Source organism: Miniopterus natalensis, chromosome 12, assembly GCF_054644295.1.
Source record: "Miniopterus natalensis isolate mMinNat1 chromosome 12, mMinNat1.hap1, whole genome shotgun sequence".
In the NCBI taxonomy this organism is placed as follows: domain Eukaryota; kingdom Metazoa; phylum Chordata; class Mammalia; order Chiroptera; family Miniopteridae; genus Miniopterus; species Miniopterus natalensis.
In genome coordinates this window covers 70,549,357-70,569,310 of record NC_142092.1, presented here as the reverse complement: position 1 = coordinate 70,569,310, position 19,954 = coordinate 70,549,357, and the positions used below count along the sequence as shown (strand labels likewise).

Below are 19,954 nucleotides of genomic sequence, written 5' to 3'. Positions count from 1 at the left end.
ACTCTCAACACCCGAGAGGCTCGGTCGGTCGGAGCATCGTCCCGTACACCAAAATGTTGTGGGTTCGATTTCCGGTCAGGGCACATACCTGGGTTGCCTGTTTGATCCCTCATCGGGCCATGTATGGGAGGCAACCGATCGATGTTTCTCTCTCACATGGATGTTTCTCTGTCTCTCCCTTCCTCTCTCTCTAAAATCAGTAAAAACATCTCCTTGGGTAAAGTTTAAGAAACAAACAGAATGTCCGGGGGCCTCTTCCAGGTGTGGGTAGAACTGCATTCCTGTGCCTGCTGGGAGTTGGGCGCAGCCGTGTGACTTGTCTTGGGCCGTGAAGTGTGAGCAGGAGTAACACGTGGCCCTTCCTACTGACGCTTTCAGATCCAACGGGCGGGCTCTGTTTTCTTAACCGATAAACGTACCTTCTTTAGAGCAGTTACAGGTTCACAGCAACACTGAGGGGAAAGCAGAGTTGCCGTAGGATCGCTCGTCCCACATCGTACAGCCACCCCACCGTCAACATCCCTGCACTGGCCCCATCACCACCCAACTCCCAGCCTGCAGGAGGGCTCGCTCTTGGTGCTGTGCATTCTGTGCGCTTTGACACACGTTCCCGCCATCGTAGGAGCATACAGGATTATTTCACTGCTAAAAATCCCGTGCTCCACCTACTCACCCCTCCCTCCCCATGTAACCCCTGGAGCCTACATTCCTTTCACTGTCGTCATAGTTGTGCCTTTTCCAGAATGCCACAGGGACGGAATCACAGTTGCACCTCTTCAGATTGGCTTCTTTCACAGTGTTTGCGCTTGTTTCCTCCGTGTCTTCTCATGCCTTGATAGTTCAGTTCTCTTCAGTGCTGAGCACGATCCCGCTGTCTGGATGGACCCATTCATTTCTCCATCACCTACTGAAAGACATCTTGGTTGCATCTAAGTTTTGGCAATTATAAATAAAGCTGTTATAAACATCCACGTGCCAGTTTTTGGGTAGAAAGAGTTCTCACTTCGTTTGGGTAAATATCAAGGAGCACAATTGCTGGGTCGTATGGTAAGAGTATGTTTAGTTTTGTAAGAAACCACCAAACTGCCTCCCAAAGCTGCGGCACCGTTTTGCATTCCCAAGAGCAGTGACCGAGTTCCTGTTGCCCCACATCCTCGCCAGCACTTGGCGCTGTCCGTGTTCTGGATTTTGGACATGATGCTGAGCATCTTTTCATAAGCTGATTTGCCATCTGTATGTCTTCTTTGGTGAGCTATGTATTCGTGTTTTTTGCCTATTTTTAATCAGGTTGTTGATTTTGTAATCGTTGAGTTTTAAGTCCATTGTATATATTAGATAATAGTCCTTTATCAGATGTGTCCTTTGCAAATATTTTCTCCAGTTTGTGGTTTGTCTTCTCAGTCTTTTGACAGTCTTTCACAGAGCAGATGTCTTTTTTTTTTTTTTTAGCCCTCACCCGAGGATATTTTTTCCACTGCTTTTCAGAGAGTGGAAGGGAGAGAAACATTGATGTGAGAGACACATCGATTGGTTGCCTCCCGCACGCGCCCCAACAGGGGCCAGGGATTGAGCCTGCAACCGAGGCACATGCCCTTGGAAGTTTTCTCTTGCGACTTTGCGTTCGTATTTCCTGCACCTGAAGTGCACAGAACCTAGTTCTGGGACAGATGAAAAACAATCTGGAGAAATTGCTGGGTGCAGAGAGGGTGGAACAACAGAATTCTGGGATAGGGCTGGTCAACCAAGATGGCAGGAAATTGTGCTGCACAAAGCACCCCTTGGCAGCACACAACACCGAGAATAAACACACACACCCTGGAAGGCTGTGCTTCCCGCACTGCTTTACCTGCCTCCCACAAACTTGAATGCACAGCACTTCCATTATCTTTCCACCCTCAACATTCTTTAATATTAGGAATTATTAATTTTGGTAATTTAAACTTCCAAAAATCAATTTATTTCTTATGGATTTCAGAGAGGAAGGGACAGGGATAGAAACATCAATGATGAGAGTCATTGATCACCTGCCTCCTGCACCCCCCTCCCCACTGGGGATGGAGCCAACATAGGCATGTGCCCTGACCAGGAATTGAGCCGCGATCTCCTGGATCATAGGCCGATGCTCAACCACTGAGTCACGTCTGCCTGGCCCAAACATGAAGTTTTATCAATAAACTCTTAAATTTTTTAAACTAAATCATGCTAAGGCCAGGTCATATCCTTTGTATGATGCCCAGCCTTTGAAATATAAGGCTGCTTCATGGACTGGCAGGTGGTGGGTTCCCATCAGAGTTCCTGACACTGTCATGTCATTAGATCACGCTTGCAAACACTACCATCAGACCTTCGGTATCCACCTGGTTTTTGTCTGTCTGGTGTATCAATTCCTAAGAGAGATGTTAACCCCCCCTTTTATATGTAAACTGAGTTCTCCCAGCAGCTGTTTGCTAAATAGCCTGGGAGCTATTGGTGCAGGCGAAGGGCCTGTGAACTGAACCCCTTCCCAATTTTCATCTTCAGTGGTGCTTTCCACCTTAAAGTCTACTTTGTCCAGTAACAGCCACACCAGCTTCCTTGCAGTTACAATCTGCTTCATAACTGGAGTGTAATTAAAAAAAACTTTAATAGCTTTATTGAAATATAATCCACATCACCATAAAATCCACCGGAGCCTTTTCAGCTGGCATTCATGTGATCGCCCGTGGGCTTGGGCTGGACCCTCCCCTTATTCTGCATCTGCACTCACCTCCCAGCTCTCGCTCTGCGCGCTCCTCTCCTGCCTTCTGGATGGACATCTTGCCCCATCCGTTTCCCCCCTTTTCTTTTAGTTTACTACATACACAGTTACTGTCTTTTAAGGTTATCTTAGGATTCTCAATGTGTATGTTTAACCTGAACTCTAATGTTTACCCTTCTTACAATAAACTTACAGTAATTCAAGTCCAGCCATGCCTGAGGTCACGTCCTTCTCCCAGTGAAGAGCCATCAGCCCCTCCTTTGGCTCAGGCTACCGGAGTTGGATTTTTGTCCCTTCCGAGTGAGTTTTGGACTGACACGGGCAGTCACCAAGGCCGTTCCCTCCCTGCCCCTGTGAATGCAGAGGGGAAGGAGGAGCGGCGAGTGCCTCCAGTCCCCACGCCCTCCACATGCGAAGGCTGGAGCCCAGATCTGGTTCAACTTCCCCCAGTCTGGGATCTGGGCTCTTGTCCTCAATAACACATGACCTGGGCCCTGTGAGTGTGACAGTCTGCAGCCTGGGGGCTAGCCCAGGTCCAAAGTGGTCAGGGCTGCCGCCCCTCAGACCAGGCCAGCCCGCTCCAGGTCCTGGGGCAGGATCCGGCCCTTCTTGCGGGCCTTCTCCAGCCGCCGCTCGGCCTTGGCCGCCTTCTTCTTGCGCAGGTTCTGGCGCCGGTGCTCCTGCCGCCGCTGCATCTTCTCCACCACGTGGGCCGTGCGCTTCTCCCACCTGCGCTGCCGCTGGGCGCGCCGCTTCTCCTTGCGCTTCAGGGCCGCCTGTAGCAGGCGCTCGTCATCGCGGATCCGCACGCCCTCGGCCTTGTACAGCACGTTGGTCCACTGCATCTTGCTCTCGAGCTCCTGCGCCTTCCCCGCATCCTGCTCGCGCAGCTCCTCCAGCCGGCTCTGCCGCGCCTGCAACCGCTCCAGCAGCTGCCGGTAGTTCTTACCGGTCAGCGGCGTCAGGTTCCCCTTCAGCTTCTGCCGCTTCTCCTTCCTGCGCTGGGCCTTGCTGGTCGGCTGCTCCTCGCTCACCTCCACCTCTCGAGAAATTGGGAAGAGGGCGCCGCATGTTACCGCGGCCCTGCAGCCTGGCAGCGCCCGGGACATGCACAGCCACGACCCTCACTTCAGGGGGGCAGCCGCAGCCAGGGGTCCCCGCGCTTCCAGGACGCACCAGCCCTCACCTTGTTGAACAGCAGCCCCGGCTGCCCCTGTGTCTCCTGGCTGGGTGCCTCGGGGGGCGGCACCACAGCCTCTGTGGCCTCCGTGGCCTTGGCCACCTCCTTTGCTCTCAGCTCCCTGCGCTTCCTCTTCTTCCGCTCCCGCTCCTGCTTCCGCCGCCGTCTTTTCTCCAAAGTGGCAGGGGACAGCTCCTTGGTGTTGCACTGCAGGGGGTAAGCCAAGTTCACTCAACTTCGGGCCCCAGACCCGCATGTGGAATCAGGGCAGGAAGGTTCAGGAGGAAACCCTTGTGTAGGACCAGGGCCCACTGAGTTCAGCGTTCCACTCTGAGATGACCTGTCACCCAAAACGCAACTGACCCCAAGCGGAAAAGGAGACCCCCAAGAAAGAATCATGGTTCCAGTTCCCAGGCACTGACCAAGGCACTTCACAAACTCAGTTTCACAGAATCTTCCCAGTGACCCAATATGGGAGATGCTGTCACCACTTTATAAGCATGTGGGGCAGGTGGCTTAGCCAAGGCCACCACCCAGAACTCGGTGTTGGGTCAGAACTTGCTCCTGTGGGGATCACGGCACTGTTCTGTGGTGACAAGCCCAAGCTCTGCTTAACCGACAGCCTTTACCACTGCGGGGCCAACACGAGGGCTCCAGACCGGACTGCAGGAAGGCAGGGCCTAGAGCCTGCATTAGTAGGAACCAGCACCTGGGCTTGCCCCAGGGCAGTGCGGAAAGAAGCTGGGGGGCTGTCCCCACATACCAAGAGGCCTGAGAGAGGTCCCCAGCAAAAGGGCAGTGGTGGCTGAGTCAGAGGGATAACAATGGCCTTCAGCAGAAAAAGCTGAGGCTGATTCAGGTCTTGATGTTTGCTGTGGCTGTAACCTTGGGCAAGTCAGTTCATCCCAGGCCCTCACCTATCTCACAGGGCTGTTGTGACATTTAGATGGACAGAAGTGCCACCGGTGTGGTGTTCAGCAAAGGTGGCTTCCCAGAGGGAAGAGGCTAAGCCTCTCCTAGGCAGCAAAATGTAAGTGACTCCAGGGACTGAGGCTCCCTGAGATGATACCACCTGATCTCTTGTAGACCAGAGCCGCTGAGGCCCCTCCTGTCAGCCCCACAATGGCCAGCAGAGCTGGGGACCCACCCTGCAGAGTGCACCTCCTCTCTAGGCAGAGGGGGAAACCACCGTAGGAAACACGCTGCTCCTGGCACCCGAGTTCTCCCCACACCTACTTGGCCCCGGGTCTCCTGTATCTTCTCATGCAGCCGCTGCCGCAGAACATCCAGGGCAAAGAAGGAGTCGGGCTCTGCGGCCAGGCCATCTGCAAAAAAGGAATCAGAGGACTGAAAGGAGATCCCCCCTGACTTTTCAGTCCCCTTCCAAGGGCCCGGCTTCAGAGTCTCCATGCACTGCTTCCCCTGGTGGCCACTGATGGATCTGCATGACAGTTCCAATAAATTCTACTCTGCCTCTTCAACTGGGATTGGCCCCCAGAGCATCCTCAGGGACAGGACATCTTTGTGTGTCATGATAAAATGCTTCCTACAGGTCAAGCCAAATCCATCTCCCATTTCTTCAACTTCTGCAGCCTATGGTTCCCCTGAACAAGTCAGCTTTCACGACGCCCCTTCAGAAACTTGAAGGCAGTGATGTTCTTGAAGCCAAGCTGTTCTAGGTCCTTACAGCCTTGCTGTGCACCAGATCCTGGTCACCATTAGGCCTGGAACCACTGTGTACTCCCTGGGATCCCATCCACCCAAAAAGCCTCTGTGACCTGTCCTCTGAAAGCTTTTTCTTTGGGAAGTCTCCCATTATCCCAGTGTGCCTGACAATGCCTTTTCTTATTACTAGAGAGGACTGTCTGCATGGATCCCAGCTGGCCCTGCCCAGCATCCTGGAGCTTTTCACCTGCTGGGAACCCAGAAGAGCCAGAGGTCTTCTCCTCCTTGGCTGCTGCTGGCTTCCTGGCTTGGGAAGCTGCCTGGGAGTTCTCCCCCAGGGCTCGAGGCTTGGGCTCCACCGACTTCTCTCTGTGCTCCCGGGATTTCTTCTGTGCTCTCTTCCTCTTCTTTTTTGGGGGTCCAGCAGCTTCTGAGCCTTGAGTTTTGCCCACTGAAATACAAAATGAGACAGCAATGCAGTCCCAATCTCTGTGACCCATTCAATAGGCAAGAGGTCTTGCAAAGGCTTTGATCCCAAAAGATGCCAAAAGCGAACCAGGATGAAGGATCCAGTGATCCCTATCCGCAGAGCTCAGAATCACAAACTTCCTAGAGAAAGCAGATTGGCCACACATATCGAAACCCTGATCAACTTCCCCACACTAGACCCAGCAATGAGACCTCATCCTGGGTACACACAAAGATGTGGCCTCAAGGATATTCATCACGATGTCATTCAAGTGAAATAATAGGAGAAAAACCTAAATACCCATCTCCAGGAACAAACGATGGCACTGCTGCAGAGCCAGCCACTCTAACCATAAAAATAATGACGCCAGCTTTCACTTTAAGAGCTGGATAAACTGTTTACATTTCAGTGGAAAAATGAGTATATAGCATAGGAACCAAACTGTTTTGGTGAGACAGGAAAAACAACAACTAGAAATGCACGGAAATACAGAGACTTCGGTTATGTCTCGTCAACAAGAAAACTCATTTTTTCTAATTTCCTATAATGAATCTATTTTCCTTGCGTAAAAAGAAAAGTTGTTTATCTTCCGCTAGCTCCATGCCAGACCCTGCTGCTGTCCTCCTCCAGGGCCAGGCAGTACTTACAAGTCCCAGCAGGCCCGTTTCTATCTGTTCCACCTGCTGTGTATCTACTTCCCGAGGGCAGCCTCGTCACCCCGGCCATGGAAACCCCACTCAAGGAGCTATCTTCTAATCCTTTCTTCGCCCCACGTTCCCCATTCCGCACGGTCACGTCCCCCAAACCCCGGCTGTGCTCCCTGCCCGGTGGGCAGATGGCGCTGAAACCCTCGGATCCCCAGGCTGATGCCCCCGGCAACCGGGGAAACACCGGTGACTTTAAACATCACCTATATTTCCTTTTAGTATTTTACACGTGTCTAGTCCACCCCAAGGCTCCGACTTCGCCGCGACGGGGGGTGGGGGCACCCCCTTCCGAAGCCCGCCCAGTCCCGGCCCCGGGCTGCGCTTTACCCGACTTGCGCTTCTGCGGCTCCGGGCTGGGCCGGGCGCAGATTTTCCTGGCCAGGCTCTGCAGATAGGCGTCCTTGGCGAGCAGAGAAGCCATGGCTGGAGGCTCGGGCGGTGCTCACTCGGGGTCCTGCTCCGGGGCAGGAGGGCAGGGCGCAACGTCCAGGTCGGGACCGGTTCCCGCAGCGACTCACGCGAAGCCGGGCGGCCCGCACGATCCCAAACAGCCCGGGTCGCTGCCGGGGCGCCGCGCTCGCCGGAAATGGCACGTGCGCAGGCGCCGCCAGTCGAGCGCCGAGCCGCCGTCGCGCGACGCTCGACTCGTCACGCCTGGCTCCGCCGGAAGCGGCCGCCGGGCGGAGCGCAAAGCATTGTGGGCCGTGGGCGTGGCGGGGCCTGTGGGTTACCTCCGGGCAGACAAGGGGTCAGGGCTGGTATTGCTTAACCCCCCCCCCCCCCGTCCCGGCCTCCGCGTCTGCAGCACAGTGCCCCGTACACAGTAGGCACTCAGTAAGCAGGGCGACAGGAAGAGATGTGTCTGGGGGCTCGGACCCCCCCGTGGAAGCCGGCGAGACCTCGTTGGTTCCGAAAGGACCGGGCGCCTAGCAGGTGCCCGGCGGGTCCCGAGCCCCGGGGGTACAGGAGGCGAAGAAGGCTCACAGCTGTGCCCTCATCAAGTTTGTATTTCAGGAGCGACTGGTGATGAGGTGAATGTGTGAAGTGGCGGTAATGGGGAGTGCTAAGGAGAAAGGGATGGGACGGGGCGGGGGGGGGGTGTCCTCCAGCCTAGGCCGGGGAGCATCACACCTTTTTCCTTAACTCGTGGAAATGACAGGCTTTGACACAACTGAGAGCCCTTTGAAGGCTGCCTTGGAGTCGGAAGTGACGGAGGGCCCTCCTTCAGTGGGACTCCCGGCCCACTCCAAGCCTGGGGTTATCCGTCCTTTCTCCGGCTTCGTGGCGGTTTCGCTGGACGGGGGGCGGTCTGTACCGCCTGAGTTGCGAGAGGCCAGGGAGAGGAAAAAGTTGTTGGGTTCCGAGTAAAGATCTTGATTTTGTGCCTTCTTAATTGTAAATTACTTTTTTATGTGCGATGTGGCTGGAGGGTTTGACCAGCTGATCCTCCCTTCTCCCCCAAACCCAGTCTTCACATGGCTTCGGGGACCCCAGACAGCAAGCCTTCCTCCCGCAGCTGGCTTTTCCTTCTTTCTGGGTCTCTAAACCACTTCCCTTTCCTGTCAGCTCTCCCCCATCAGTGATCCCTTTTGGGGCTCATGGCTTGACTGCTGACTCCCCTGAACTCCAGACCTACTTTTGGGTATTAACACACATTTCCACCTGCTGTGTACAAATGGGGACCTGACCTCCTTCAGTCCCATTCTCCCCACTGCCTTCCTTCCTCATCTCAGTGCTTCTAGGCACATGGGATAGACCTTGAAGCCACCCAATTCCTCTTATTCCCCACACCCAATTCTTGAGCAAATCTGTTGGCTTGCCCTTCAAAGTATATCCGGAATTCAACTCGACCTATTCCAACCATTACTCTGGTCCTGTTCTAGATTTTAAAAGACTGTAAGAAATAAATAAATGCAATGCAAAATAAAAATAGATATAAAAAGACATTTGGGGAACAATTGGGGAAATTAGAATACTATGATGCTAGATGATATTACGGAATAATTGGTCATTTGGGGTGTGATGCTGGCACTGGGCCATTGAGAATGTGGCTCTTAGAGGGGCAAGTTGACAAGTATTTAGAGGTGAGGGTCGTGAGGTCTGCAGCTGACGTTCAGATGGCTTTTATACGTGAGAACGAGCAAAGGTGCAAACTGAATGCATAAGCGGGTCTGCGTGTGTCCTCCGTCCTGCCTTTTCATGTTTCCAGGGAGTTGAACATTCTCAGAATAAAAAGCTTGGGATACAAAGGTGAGAAGGACTGAGGATGGCCCTGAGTTTAGCAACATGGAGGCCACTGAGGACCTTAAGATGTGTTGCTTGGCCAGGGCTGGGGAAACAACCTGTTCAATTCAGGCTCTTGAGGACCAGAGGCAAACAGCCCATTTCTGCACCGCATTCTGCTGCCAGGGGCATGGGCTGCAGAGGACAAGATGCAGGAGACCTGCTTTGCTTTAGTAGGGAGAAACAACTTCATTTTCCACGGGGAAGGATGGCACTAGCCCAGGAGGGAAAAGTGAATGATGTGGACCTTCTGTTACTCAGTGTAGAAAATGAAGGTAATCCAAACCCCACCCTGAAGTCCAGCCCACTCCTTCCCACCTTTCCCCCACAAGTACTCCTATTGGCTGTAACCTTTCTCTCCCTTAGTGGTTAAATACCAGTTATTTGCACAATTAAAATGCTGCAGGAAGAGCTCACCACCTCTCTTATCAATGAGGAAACTCATGCAAAGGGGAAGCAACTTCCCAGCCTACCCCAGAAACCCGGGCAGGAGCCAGGGCTGGGGCCCAGGCTGCCACCTGTCTGGTGTCTCTGCTTGGCCGTAGGGATCTCTGCGACCTGAGATGGGTCAGCTTGTGTCCCTCCCTGTCTCTGAGACTGGATTGTGGGCTGTTTGTTACCTTTCCCATACACCAGGACAGTGGTCTCCCTCGTGAGATAAAGCATCCCAGTGACAGGGCGCAGGGTTGAAGTCCTGGCTCCTCTGTTGTGACCCTCCCCATTTTCTCAGGTGACCTGGGCACAGTGGCACTGCGCCTAGTGTTCTATCTGGGTTGAATACTGATTTCTGCCACTGTGCTTCCTAGTCCGTTACCCCATCAACCCCTTTCGAGCCAGTGGCCACTCTTCCCTGAAGTGCCAGTGACAACAGACTTAGGTGTAGTGAAGACTAGAAGGGACCAGAGGTACAGGTGCCTGGGCCCCGCAATGTGCAATATGGCAGTTTTTCATTTGTTCACCAGTTAAGGATCTAGATCCCAGGCAGTTCTAGGCAATGGGAATATGCAGCCATGACCCCTCACTGACCAAGCCCCTGCTTGCCCAGAGTCCCCAAGGGGAGAAGGCTGACCTGGAGCCCATGGCTGTCCAGGCAGAGTCCAGGAGCTATTACTCCAACAGCCACTGGGAGTTCAAGGCAATCCCAGGATGGTCAGGTATGAACAACAAAGAACCAACCAAAGCAAAAGGGCAGAGCTATTTTTATTCAACAGTCTTTTACAGAACAAAACAGAATGTGTATGCAGCTGAACCAGGAAGGACCCCTGCCTGTCAGACTTCTGTGAGAACCACAGCGCCCCAACCCCAGCCCTGCAGGGACCCTCTGGTGGCTCTACACAGGAGGCCTGGTCTGGATTTGGCCAGTACTGTCCACCCAGAGCCCCCCTCCCCACTTTAGACAGCAGGCTCAAGTCAGGTCTCCCAGCATTAGGCATCCTCTCTGCCTGCTGTTAGGGTCTCAGCAGGCCAGACTGCTCTGGAAACTGCCTTCCACCCAGCGCCGGGAAGGTAGTGAACAGAGGTGACTAGGAAGAGTGGGCCACCCTGGAAATGGTTTATCTCCACACTCCTGGGTGAGCTGTCCCTGGGCCGACGAGGTTGCCAAGGAGGCCAGAGAGGCTCCCCAAGCGGGAGCTAAGGCTGAGAGGAGTGAGGCTGTGGTGGAAGGAGGGAGCACCAAATTTTGTTCCCAAGATCCTAGGAGGAAGCTAGAGAGGCTCAGGCATGCTCTGTGGGGTCGGGGCCGCTAGCATGGGAGTGGGCAGGGGCGGTGGCCTGCAGGGGGCCAGCGCTGGGCTCCGGGGACGCCAGCAGAGGGGCCGCAAGGCCATCAGCAGTGTCTGTGTCGAGGTCCAGCCTCCAGTAAGCTTCGCACAGAGGCAGATCATTAGCTTCGCAAAGACTGGAGCTTTTCCACCACCAGAAACCCAGGGAGACAGGAGCAGGCAGAGATGGGAGCCAGGGGAGGGAAGGCGAGACAGAAGCAGAGTTAAGAAAACAGACGATACTGCAGACCTGCTTCTCCCGTGTGGGCATTCCTGTCAAGCTCCACGGGGAGCCCCCTGCGTCAGGGTCCTTCAGCATCCTCAAGGGAGGAGCTGTCCAGGACCAGCTGATGCAGGTCTGTGTGACCTCAGCAGGTCCGTCTACTGATCTGCCAGGTGTCCACCCTGTCTGTCACCTGGCTGTTCTAGCCCCATCCTGTTCTGGCTGCCATCCCCATCCTGGCTCTAGCCACCCTCCTCTTGCTGGGAGCGGCCGCTTCACTGGTAGTGGCGGCCAGGGTCTGAAGCTGACTATAGTCCTTCAATGGTTCCTACACTTTGCAAGGACCCCGAGGGCAGAGACACTGTCTTATTTCTGGGTCTGCCCTTGGCTGGCACTGAGCCCAAATGGGGTGACAGGAGCAGAGGCCCTGACGTTCCATCCTGTACCATGGTACCAGCTGTGCGACTGCAAACAGGCCCCTTGAACAGTACACCCTGCCTTCTCTCTAATGGAAGCTGGGACCCGGGACAAGGGTGTAGGGGACGAGCACAGCTCGCAGAGGCTGTGCAGGGGTGACGGATCCTTCTTCCGCACCCCGTCCTGCCCTGCCTGTGGCTCCCTCCCTCAACTTTCAGTCTCAGAAACCATCCTGGTCACACAGAGTGGTGGCCCAAGGACAGCAGAGGGTGAGAAGTAGACAAAGAGCAAATCATGAGTGGAAAGCGGGCGAGCAAGCATGGAGGCAGGCGAGCAGGGCATTGGGCTGCGGAGGGTGGAGGGGGACTCAGGACACACGCCAGGGGACAAGCAGGGAGGGTACACAGCCCACAGGCCCTGACTCACTGAGCCCTGGCCATGCACAGGCATCACAGATGAGGGAGAAACTCGGCCTCCTGAGGCCCCAGGGATGCAGGAAGGGCCATCAGGCTGGCCAAGCCCCTGTGGGAGAACCAGAGACTGATGGGGCAGGATGTGGGAAGCCTGGCACTCAGCCCCACTGAGTGACCTGCCCTCAACCTCAAAAGGCAGGGCTGAATCGCTGTCCTGGAGCTGCTCAGGCCAGAGGCCTGCCCTGGGGATGATGGGAGAAACATGGGGACGTGAAGGGATTCTGCAAAACCAGTGGGGCTGTGAGCCATGTCCCCAGCAGGGGACAGAAAGCAGCATTTAAAACCCACCCCAGGAAGGACAGCTCTATCTGGCTGAGAGCACAAGGGGACCCGGACTCCATGTCTGCTGGACTGAGTCTTGATTTTCCAGGCTAATGGGTACAGAGGTGTAAGGCCTCCCAGTCTCTAGCCTCAGTTTCTCCCATGTAAGTTACACTTGGACTAAGATTTCTCAGGGCCCTTCTACCTCCAAGGCCTCAGATTTCAGGATTCTAAGTGGCCCCACGAGGGCTGGGGTGATGGGTCGCGCCCACTGCTATATCTCTGGGGCCCAGCATGATCCTGGCATGGAGGAGGTGCTGGCTCAGAGGACAAGGCTGAGCTGAATGGGAACTAGGTGGCCCATGCACCCTGGGCCCAGTTCTCAAGGCCATCCTCTACTTGGGATTTTTCCTCCTTCCCAGGACCCCTACGCCCCCCCACTGTGGGGGCTTGGTGATGCCCACACAGAATTACCTCCGTGGGCAAGCACTGGCATCCTGGGCATAGCCTGGGCAGCCAAGAAGAGCTAGCCCAGCCTTGGCTGGAATGTTTAAATATTGAACATTCAATATTAAAAGGAGTACACAGGTTCAGAAAGAGGCAGCCGGCGCCCTGGGCAGGAATACTGGCTCTGGCCCTCCCAACCCTGGAAGTTGTGTGAGTTCCATCCCAATGCCCAGGGCCCGGTGGACGGTGGAAAGTGTCTGTTGATCAAACGCTCTGACCAGGAGATCTGCTCTGAAACCAGGCACAGGGCTCTGCTGCCGAGACCAGACAGGGTTTGGAAACAGGACCTTCGGGGCTGCCGGGTGAGTCTGGGCCGTGCCTGCTGGCCGGGCCCACCTCTGCAGGTCCGGGTCCAGCCCTATTTGTACCTGGACGAGTAATACTCCTCCTCCAGCTCGTAGAGGTCGATGGAGATCTCGTCCCGCAGGGTGATGAGCTTCCGGTCACACTCCTCCTGCAGTGCTCGGAGCTGCTGGTTACGCTGGTCGATGGCCTCGTTCACCGACGGAAAGTCATTCAGGATGAGGAATTGCTTGAGGTCAGACACCAGCTTCATCAGGGACTCACCGGCTCGGACCTGTGGTGATGGGAACCAGAGCAGGCAGGTGAGGGAGCGACAGCACCCTTCCTCCATGGGCCTGATGCCCCAAGCCATGGCCTCAGTTTCCTCATCTGCAAAGTGGAGTTATAGCACTGACCTTCGCAGGGTCACTGTGAGAAGTGAGCGAGCCAGGAGGGAAGATACGGGAGAGCAGGGTCTCCAGCAGTCCCCTCGACTGCATGAAATGCTCCCAAGGCGGCCCGGGGGAGACAGCAGGTGCCATCAGCTCCCAGTCCCCACCCTCATTTGGCCCTTGGCTCTGACCTGGTGGTACTGATCTCCAATCACACAAGTGATGCAAGTGCGCATTCTGCTTCTCAAACCCCCAAAGCCCACAGATGAAACTACTATCCCGATTAACCACCTGTCCTCGGGGCAGCTGCGTGCCAGTTGGGTGGGTTCCTTTGGGAACTTTTCCTATGTGTTTTCATCCATGGGCACACACCTATGGAAATAACTGATGTGCCTGTCCTGTGACATCAGAAAGGACCAAAACGCACATCCCGTTTCACTTGGACATTTGCCTTTGTACCTGGGACGAATCTCCGGAACCTTTCTCGTCAATTGCATAGCACTCTACAGGACAGATGTGGCCGGCTCTCTGCATGCCCCTCACACACTGCCACACACAGCCCTCCTGAGGGGGTCTCCTAAGAAGTGGTTTTCCCCCTACCCAGGAGACCACAGTGGGGACCCCAAGGTGCTGGAGCCCAGGCCAGGCCTTCCATCGGGTGACTTACGATGTTCGCTGCTCGCACGTGCATCTCATAATTGTCCTGCTCGCCCTGAGTGGCCCTGGACACCTGCGTCTCATCCTCAATCTAGGAGAGATAATAAAGTCTAATCGGCAGGGCAGGCACCGGCCACAGGCATTTGCCAACTGTACCCACCCACACTCCACACACTGCCTGTCTTGCTCTCTACAGTGGGCAATACTACCCAGACCTCAGGTGACATTCAGCTTCCTTCTTGTTCTAAGGAGAGCACAGGCACCTGCGTCTGGACAGACAGATGCCTACGCATGCTGACTGCTGTGCCAGGCGCAGGGAGGTCTTGGTCGAGTCTTTTTGGGGTGTGGAGTCCTGTGCAGGACAGATAGTGCCACTAGTTCGGGCACTCAGTAAACTGAACAGATGAGTAAAAAAGACAGTGATTTTTTAAAAGTGACCATTTACTGAGCACTTCCTGGGTGCCAGGCACTGTGTTAATCCCTCGACCAATATTATCTTACAGAATTCTCACAGAAGCCTGGACAGGGCCATGGGCCTGCTCAGTGTATCTCAGATGGTAAATGCAGGAGCCAGAAGTCCAGCCACCCTGTCTTGTCCAAGGCCCAGGCTATTAATTGCCCCAGTCCATCCACCTGGACAGGGCTTCCCCAGGGGGGAATGTACAGGCTGGCATCAGGGAACCCGAAGTGGTTAAGAGCCAGACCTGCTGGGTTCCAATCCTGGCTCTGCCAGTTATTAACAGAATGATCTTGGGCAAGTTACTAAATCTTCTGAGCCTCAGTTTCCTCCTCTGAAAATGGAGAGACCAATGCTACTTGCTTCAAAGAGTCTTGTGAAGATTAGATGGGACAGGACACTAGCCCTCCCAACACAGCCTGACGTCCAGTGCACACTAAGCAAACGCTAGCTCTCACCATTACTGAGACTCAAGTCTTCCAGGTCCACAATGGTCACGCCAAGATCCAGCCCCACTGAGCCCAACGCTGACCGCTCAACCTACCGGGAGGGCCCTTCCCCAGCTTCTCTTCCTGACAGTACCCACTCGCAATGCGATGATGTCTGGGTCCCTGTCAGGCCTGAGGTAACCACTTTACATAGATAAACCCATCTAGTCATCACATGGGCCCTATGACTCGGGAAACCAAAGCACTGAGAAATCAAGGCCCTGTCCGAACCCACTGCTAGGAAGTGGTTCTGGATGTTGAACCTGGCAATTTGACTAGACCCCCCTACAGCTGTCTCATCAAGACCTGTAATTAGCTGGTTTTATCTGCTGACCTGTGTCATCATCCATCCCCTGGCTGCCCACCCCCTTCAATTTCTCCCCATGGGGACGAGGGCCTTGCCTGTGTGTTCACTGCTGCTGTATCCTCACCACCTGGCTCAGAGCAGTCTTGTGACATTCTTTTCTTAAAAATGTTTTTATTATTTCAGAGAGAGAGATAGGAACATGGATGCATCATCAGCTGCATTCTGCACGCCCCCTGCGGGGGATCAAGCCCGAAACCCGGGCATGTGCCCTGGCTGGGAATCAAACTTGCAACCTCTTGGTACATAGGGTGACACTCAACCACTGAGCCACACAGCCCGGCTCTTGTGACACTCTTGACCAGAGCAGGCCAGTCTAGAAGGTGCAGGAGACAGGCTGGCCCCACCCACCTTGGCGGTCTTGATGATCTCCGTGAAGTTGTCCATGATGGACTTGATGTCGTCCTTGAGCCGCTTGTTGTAAGACTGCAGCAGCGTCTCCTTGCTCTGCGGCAGGGCTCTCTGCTGGGCCATGGCGGGACCTCAGCGCAGGGAGCAGAGGCCTGGGGCCGCTAGTCAGCACCTGGGACCCGGAGGCTGATGTGAGCAGAGCCAACCCCAGCCGCCCACCCTCCGCGGCCACGGAAAACAGATCTCCGGGGATTTCCTTCCTGACAAACGCGTCCAGTCATTCGCACGCAGAGGCACTGCGCCCTCTCCCTGGGAAAGCTCATCCCAGGGCTCCTGGCAGGCCCGCAAAACCCTGCCCGGTCCAGCCCAGACTCCCCTGAGGCCAGGCCCACGCGCGCCGTGAGGCCTGCAGGAGCGCCCCACCCCCCGGCCAGCCGCCTCCCCGCCTCCAGCCCCGCCCCATCTCTTTACCCGACGGGTGCCTCCGACTCTACCCCAACCACCCAGCTCCAGGCTGGGCCCCGGAGCGCCGAGAGCCTCCAGCTCCGTGGTCTCGCCGGGACCACCCTCCCTCCCCGCGCCCCAGCGCTCAGCCCGGGGCCTGGCGCACGGCCGAACGGCCGAGCTCGCGGTTTTCGAGCCATTCTGGGGTACATCCCACGGTGACCCCGCCCCGCCACACCAAGGCCCGCACCTTGTCCGCAGGCCTCCGGCCCGGAGGGCACCAGGCCGGGATGGGGTGGGGGACGAGCGTGCCCACCTCGAGGAGAACAGGCTCCCAGGCGCCCCGGAGGTCCCCGAGCGTCCAGCCGCGGCCTCCACGCCCCTTCCGATCTCACGGACCCGCCTCCGGCTCTAGACACCGCCCCCTACCGAAGTCCCGCGAAAGGCGTGCTGTCGCTTTAAATTCGAAATTCCGCGCAGGCTCCAGTTCTCGCGATCTCTGAGGGTGCATACATATTTCCCACAATTCTCTTCCCTTTCTCTCTCCTCCTACTACCCAACATGGTGAGTGTGTCGGTGATTTGGAGTGCCGGCGCGGGGCCTGGGTTCTATCCGCTGCCATCCTCCTCGGGGCTCGGCCGCGCGGGGGTCTCTCCACCGCCCGGCGCGAGGAGAGCCCCGCGGGGCCTGGCACAGACGCATTGGGCTGGGGTAAACTCCCCAGCGGACGGGGAGGAGGTTCCGGCAAGCGCCGCGCCGCAGTGCGGGGCTTGGAGCTGTTGCGGCCTGGAGACTGCTCCGAGGCCTTCGGCGAGCGGTTCCGAGTCCACCCTTGTTGGTTCTGGAGTCGGTCTCCTAAAGGGGCCATTGTTCCCTTTTGGGGGTGTAGCGTGGTGGGGCGGGGCCGGTCGCGGCTGTCCGCATCCTACCTCTGACCTCAGCCTTTGGGCAGCGCCGTGGCTGCGTGGCTGTCACTGCTCGTGCAGATGATGTGAAAGAATATTTGCTATCTGAGCAATGGTGAGGACGTCCCTAACCACCAAGATCGCTGATGCACGAACGGGGTGGCCGGGCTCGCTGCTGCGCCTCCTGGGCCTGAGCCTGGGGGCCAAGCTTTGCTCGCGGGGCTGGTTCCGGCCAGCCCGAGCCTCACGCCTCTCCAGAGGAACTAGTGGGGGCCGAGGTGGTTCACCTGGGTTTTCTTTCTGCCCAGCCGAAGGGAAAGAAGGCCAAGGGGAAGAAGGTGGCGCCGGCCCCTGCTGTCGTGAAGAAGCAGGAGGCCAAGAAGGTTGTCAATCCCCTGTTTGAGAAAAGGCCCAAGAATTTTGGCATTGGTGAGTAAGAAAGGGGAACGGAAATGGCTGGGTTGCCAACGAAAAGCAGTTTATCGAACAGGGTTTCTCTTTATGGGTTTGGAGCGGGGGGCTGCCAGCATTGGAATTCTCCGTTTGCCACTTTGTAGCTGTAAACTGGGCTCCGTACTTAACCTCTCCCCTTGAGATGGGGCGGTGATGGAACCGGTTGGGAGGCTCTGAGCACAGTGCTGCTGCAGGGACACCTGTCTGATTGGAGTGGTATCGCTGGTCTCCTGGGGTCCTAGGCGTTTGTGTGCAAATGATGTAAGAGAACATTTGCTCTCTGCAAGATGTGATGACACGTTGAAACCACCAAGATCGCTGATGCACCTGCACTCTTCAGAGTGGCCCTAAATGTTAACTCGACCAGGAGTTAGTGCCTGGCTCAGTGTTGCTCTTTACTTCACAGGACAGGACATCCAGCCCAAAAGGGACCTCACCCGCTTTGTCAAATGGCCCCGCTACATTCGGCTGCAGCGGCAAAGGGCTATTCTCTACAAGCGTCTGAAAGTGCCTCCTGCCATTAACCAGTTCACCCAGGCCTTGGACCGCCAAACAGGTAGGTTCTGTGGCTGAGAAGGACTTACTGGCCAATGATATTGTTACCGTCTTGACGTTGACAGCACTAGACCTAAGGCCTCTTCCTGGGTGGTGGGTATTGCATGGTAGTTGAGTTTATTGAAATTTGGGATTCCTTGTCTAGTTTCCAGAACCTGAAGGTGGCATAACTGTGAAGGGATTACGTATGGCCTGAGATTTCTTGAAGTGTAACATTCAGGACAGCGACCTAACACTTGTTACATTAAGTGACGAAGGTTAGAACTTAACTACAAGCCTAAGCTGATGGATATTTTCCCAGCTACTCAGCTGCTTAAGCTGGCCCACAAGTACAGACCAGAGACGAAGCAAGAAAAGAAGCAGCGATTGTTGGCCCGGGCTGAGAAAAAAGCTGCTGGCAAAGGCGATGTCCCCACCAAGAGGCCACCTGTCCTTCGAGCAGGTGAGTGGGCTCCTCCAGAGGCTGAGTGGTGGGGTGGGGCAGGCTGTTGGCAGTCAGGCATGTATTTATCTGGAATCACTGAAGAGTAAAATCAAGCTTTTAACCCCAAGTCATAGCTGGACCCACTGTGGAGTTGCTTTTGTGAACAGCCAACCCCCCCCCCCATGCAAACTGGTTGTGTGTGTTCCAGGGGTTAACACTGTCACCACCCTGGTGGAGAACAAGAAGGCCCAGCTGGTGGTGATTGCCCACGACGTGGACCCCATCGAGGTATGTTGGCCTTTGCGTAAGCATTGGTTGCTCTACTTAGATTGTTCTTTATGTCGGTACCTGAAGGTAAAGCTTGATTCTGAGTTTTACACATTAAGAGGCCAAAGTGGGCTGGCAGCTTTTCATTTGAGGACAGTACCGACAAGGGATCCAACCGGTCTTGTGGCTCTTGCAATGATGTGAATTTCTCACTGAATTAAACCTTGAAGTGCAAATACATGAGCTTTTTAACCCTGAGCAATTGCTACCCTGCTAACTTTTAAGTCATTGTTTCTGGTCAAAATACACTCTGAGAGCTCACACTGTCTTCCAGCTGGTTGTCTTTCTGCCTGCCCTGTGCCGGAAGATGGGCGTTCCCTACTGCATTATCAAGGGGAAGGCCAGGCTGGGACGGCTTGTCCACAGGAAGACCTGCACCACCGTCGCTTTCACACAGGTTAACTCGTAAGTATGCAGTGTGGCCCCAAACCCCAAGAATCCGTAGGTAACTGCCCACCCCAGCCCCCAGTTTAATTTCTTTGGATTTTACCTTAAAGATCAAACATTCTAGCTTAAAGGACTACATTTACCTGAACCTTTGCCAATGATGGTTACGAATTTCTTCACCTGAATAAACCATGTGGTTATGTTATATCTGAGGCAAAAGGCTTGTGTTTGGAGCAAAAAACAAAGTAATTGCTGCTCTCTGGAAGCGGAACCAGGAGTCAGTGACCCACATTTCCCTGTCTTGGTAGGGAAGACAAAGGTGCTCTGGCTAAGCTGGTGGAAGCTATCAGGACCAATTACAACGACAGATACGATGAGGTAAGAAGCAGCTTGATGCAAACTACCATCTTGGGTAAATCAAGCCTTTGGTCAGGGGACTGGCTGGCTCTTTCTGAGCAGTTGTGTTTTGTGATCAACTTGGAGCAATGGGGCAGAGTACCACAGACTATCATGCTTTGGGAACACCAGGCTAGACTAACTACTGCTCTTGTCCTTGCAGATCCGCCGCCACTGGGGAGGCAATGTCCTGGGTCCAAAGTCGGTGGCTCGCATTGCCAAGCTGGAAAAGGCCAAGGCTAAGGAACTGGCCACGAAGCTGGGCTAAGTGTGCACTGTTGAGTTTTCTGTACATAAAAGTAATAAAAAGTCTCCTTCAGCCAAGTGAAATCTCCTTCAGTCAGTGTCTTGGGCATTTGGGGTTGAAAGTGATTTACCTTCTTGCCA

At 55.1% G+C, this 19,954-nt stretch overlaps 3 protein-coding genes and 4 non-coding genes across 8 annotated transcripts; 5 read left to right on the top strand and 2 right to left on the bottom strand.

Annotated features, from left to right (window-relative positions):
- Positions 1-1,131: 1,131 nt before the first annotated feature.
- Positions 1,132-7,307, bottom strand: SURF6 (surfeit 6). The gene is made up of 5 exons (XM_016196673.2): positions 7,086-7,307; positions 5,830-6,033; positions 5,154-5,242; positions 3,924-4,124; positions 1,132-3,777 (listed from the first exon to the last, which is right to left on the bottom strand). The coding sequence occupies exons 1-5, from the start codon at positions 7,177-7,179 to the stop codon at positions 3,298-3,300; spliced, it is 1,068 nt and encodes a 355-aa protein (XP_016052159.2). The 5' UTR covers positions 7,180-7,307; the 3' UTR covers positions 1,132-3,297.
- Positions 7,308-10,224: 2,917 nt separating this feature from the next.
- Positions 10,225-16,505, bottom strand: MED22 (mediator complex subunit 22). 2 transcript variants are annotated; one of them, XM_016196576.2, is made up of 5 exons: positions 16,371-16,488; positions 15,677-15,848; positions 14,027-14,107; positions 13,054-13,262; positions 10,225-10,947 (listed from the first exon to the last, which is right to left on the bottom strand). In XM_016196576.2, the coding sequence occupies exons 2-5, from the start codon at positions 15,797-15,799 to the stop codon at positions 10,758-10,760; spliced, it is 603 nt and encodes a 200-aa protein (XP_016052062.1). In that variant the 5' UTR covers positions 15,800-15,848; positions 16,371-16,488; the 3' UTR covers positions 10,225-10,757. The 2 variants fall into 2 exon arrangements, with proteins under 2 accessions (XP_016052062.1, XP_016052061.1); XM_016196575.2 differs by lacking the exon at positions 10,225-10,947 and having other exon boundaries at positions 11,012-13,262; positions 16,437-16,505.
- Positions 16,506-16,632: 127 nt separating this feature from the next.
- On the top strand, positions 16,633-19,891 carry RPL7A (ribosomal protein L7a). The gene is made up of 8 exons (XM_016196571.2): positions 16,633-16,684; positions 17,334-17,454; positions 17,885-18,034; positions 18,335-18,475; positions 18,666-18,745; positions 19,059-19,189; positions 19,480-19,549; positions 19,731-19,891. Exons 1-8 carry the CDS (start codon positions 16,682-16,684, stop codon positions 19,833-19,835), a joined length of 801 nt encoding a protein of 266 aa, XP_016052057.1. The 5' UTR covers positions 16,633-16,681; the 3' UTR covers positions 19,836-19,891.
- On the top strand, positions 17,102-17,176 carry LOC148091888 (small nucleolar RNA SNORD24). The gene has a single exon (XR_015715494.1). It is a non-coding gene; the product is annotated as a small nucleolar RNA SNORD24 (small nucleolar RNA).
- On the top strand, positions 17,730-17,804 carry LOC148091887 (small nucleolar RNA SNORD24). The gene has a single exon (XR_015715495.1). It is a non-coding gene; the product is annotated as a small nucleolar RNA SNORD24 (small nucleolar RNA).
- LOC148091886 (small nucleolar RNA SNORD36) lies at positions 18,915-18,987 on the top strand. Its single transcript, XR_015715453.1, has one exon. It is a non-coding gene; the product is annotated as a small nucleolar RNA SNORD36 (small nucleolar RNA).
- On the top strand, positions 19,323-19,389 carry LOC148091885 (small nucleolar RNA SNORD36). Its single transcript, XR_015715474.1, has one exon. It is a non-coding gene; the product is annotated as a small nucleolar RNA SNORD36 (small nucleolar RNA).
- Positions 19,892-19,954: the final 63 nt, after the last annotated feature.

What these genes read in the sequence shown, in the direction of transcription:
- MED22 (XM_016196576.2), bottom strand. Translation starts at nt 15,799, where the DNA reads ATGGCCCAGCAGAGAGCCCTGCCGCAGAGCAAGGAGACGCTGCTGCAG. An exon ending in AGATCATCAAGACCGCCAAG is followed by an intron (nt 14,108 to 15,676) that starts GTGGGTGGGGCC and finishes TATCTCTCCTAG; the next exon opens with ATTGAGGATGAGACGCAGGT. An exon ending in GAGGAGTATTACTCGTCCAG is followed by an intron (nt 10,948 to 13,053) that starts GTACAAATAGGG and finishes GTGGTGGAAAAG; the next exon opens with CTCCAGTCTTTGCGAAGCTA.
- SURF6 (XM_016196673.2), bottom strand. Translation starts at nt 7,179, where the DNA reads ATGGCTTCTCTGCTCGCCAAGGACGCCTATCTGCAGAGCCTGGCCAGG. An exon ending in CTCTTCTGGGTTCCCAGCAG is followed by an intron (nt 5,243 to 5,829) that starts GTGAAAAGCTCC and finishes CCTTTTTTGCAG; the next exon opens with ATGGCCTGGCCGCAGAGCCC. An exon ending in CGGGGCTGCTGTTCAACAAG is followed by an intron (nt 3,778 to 3,923) that starts GTGAGGGCTGGT and finishes ATTTCTCGAGAG; the next exon opens with GTGGAGGTGAGCGAGGAGCA.
- RPL7A (XM_016196571.2), top strand. An exon ending in GCCCAAGAATTTTGGCATTG is followed by an intron (nt 17,455 to 17,884) that starts GTGAGTAAGAAA and finishes TTTACTTCACAG; the next exon opens with GACAGGACATCCAGCCCAAA. An exon ending in GCTTTCACACAGGTTAACTC is followed by an intron (nt 19,190 to 19,479) that starts GTAAGTATGCAG and finishes CTGTCTTGGTAG; the next exon opens with GGAAGACAAAGGTGCTCTGG.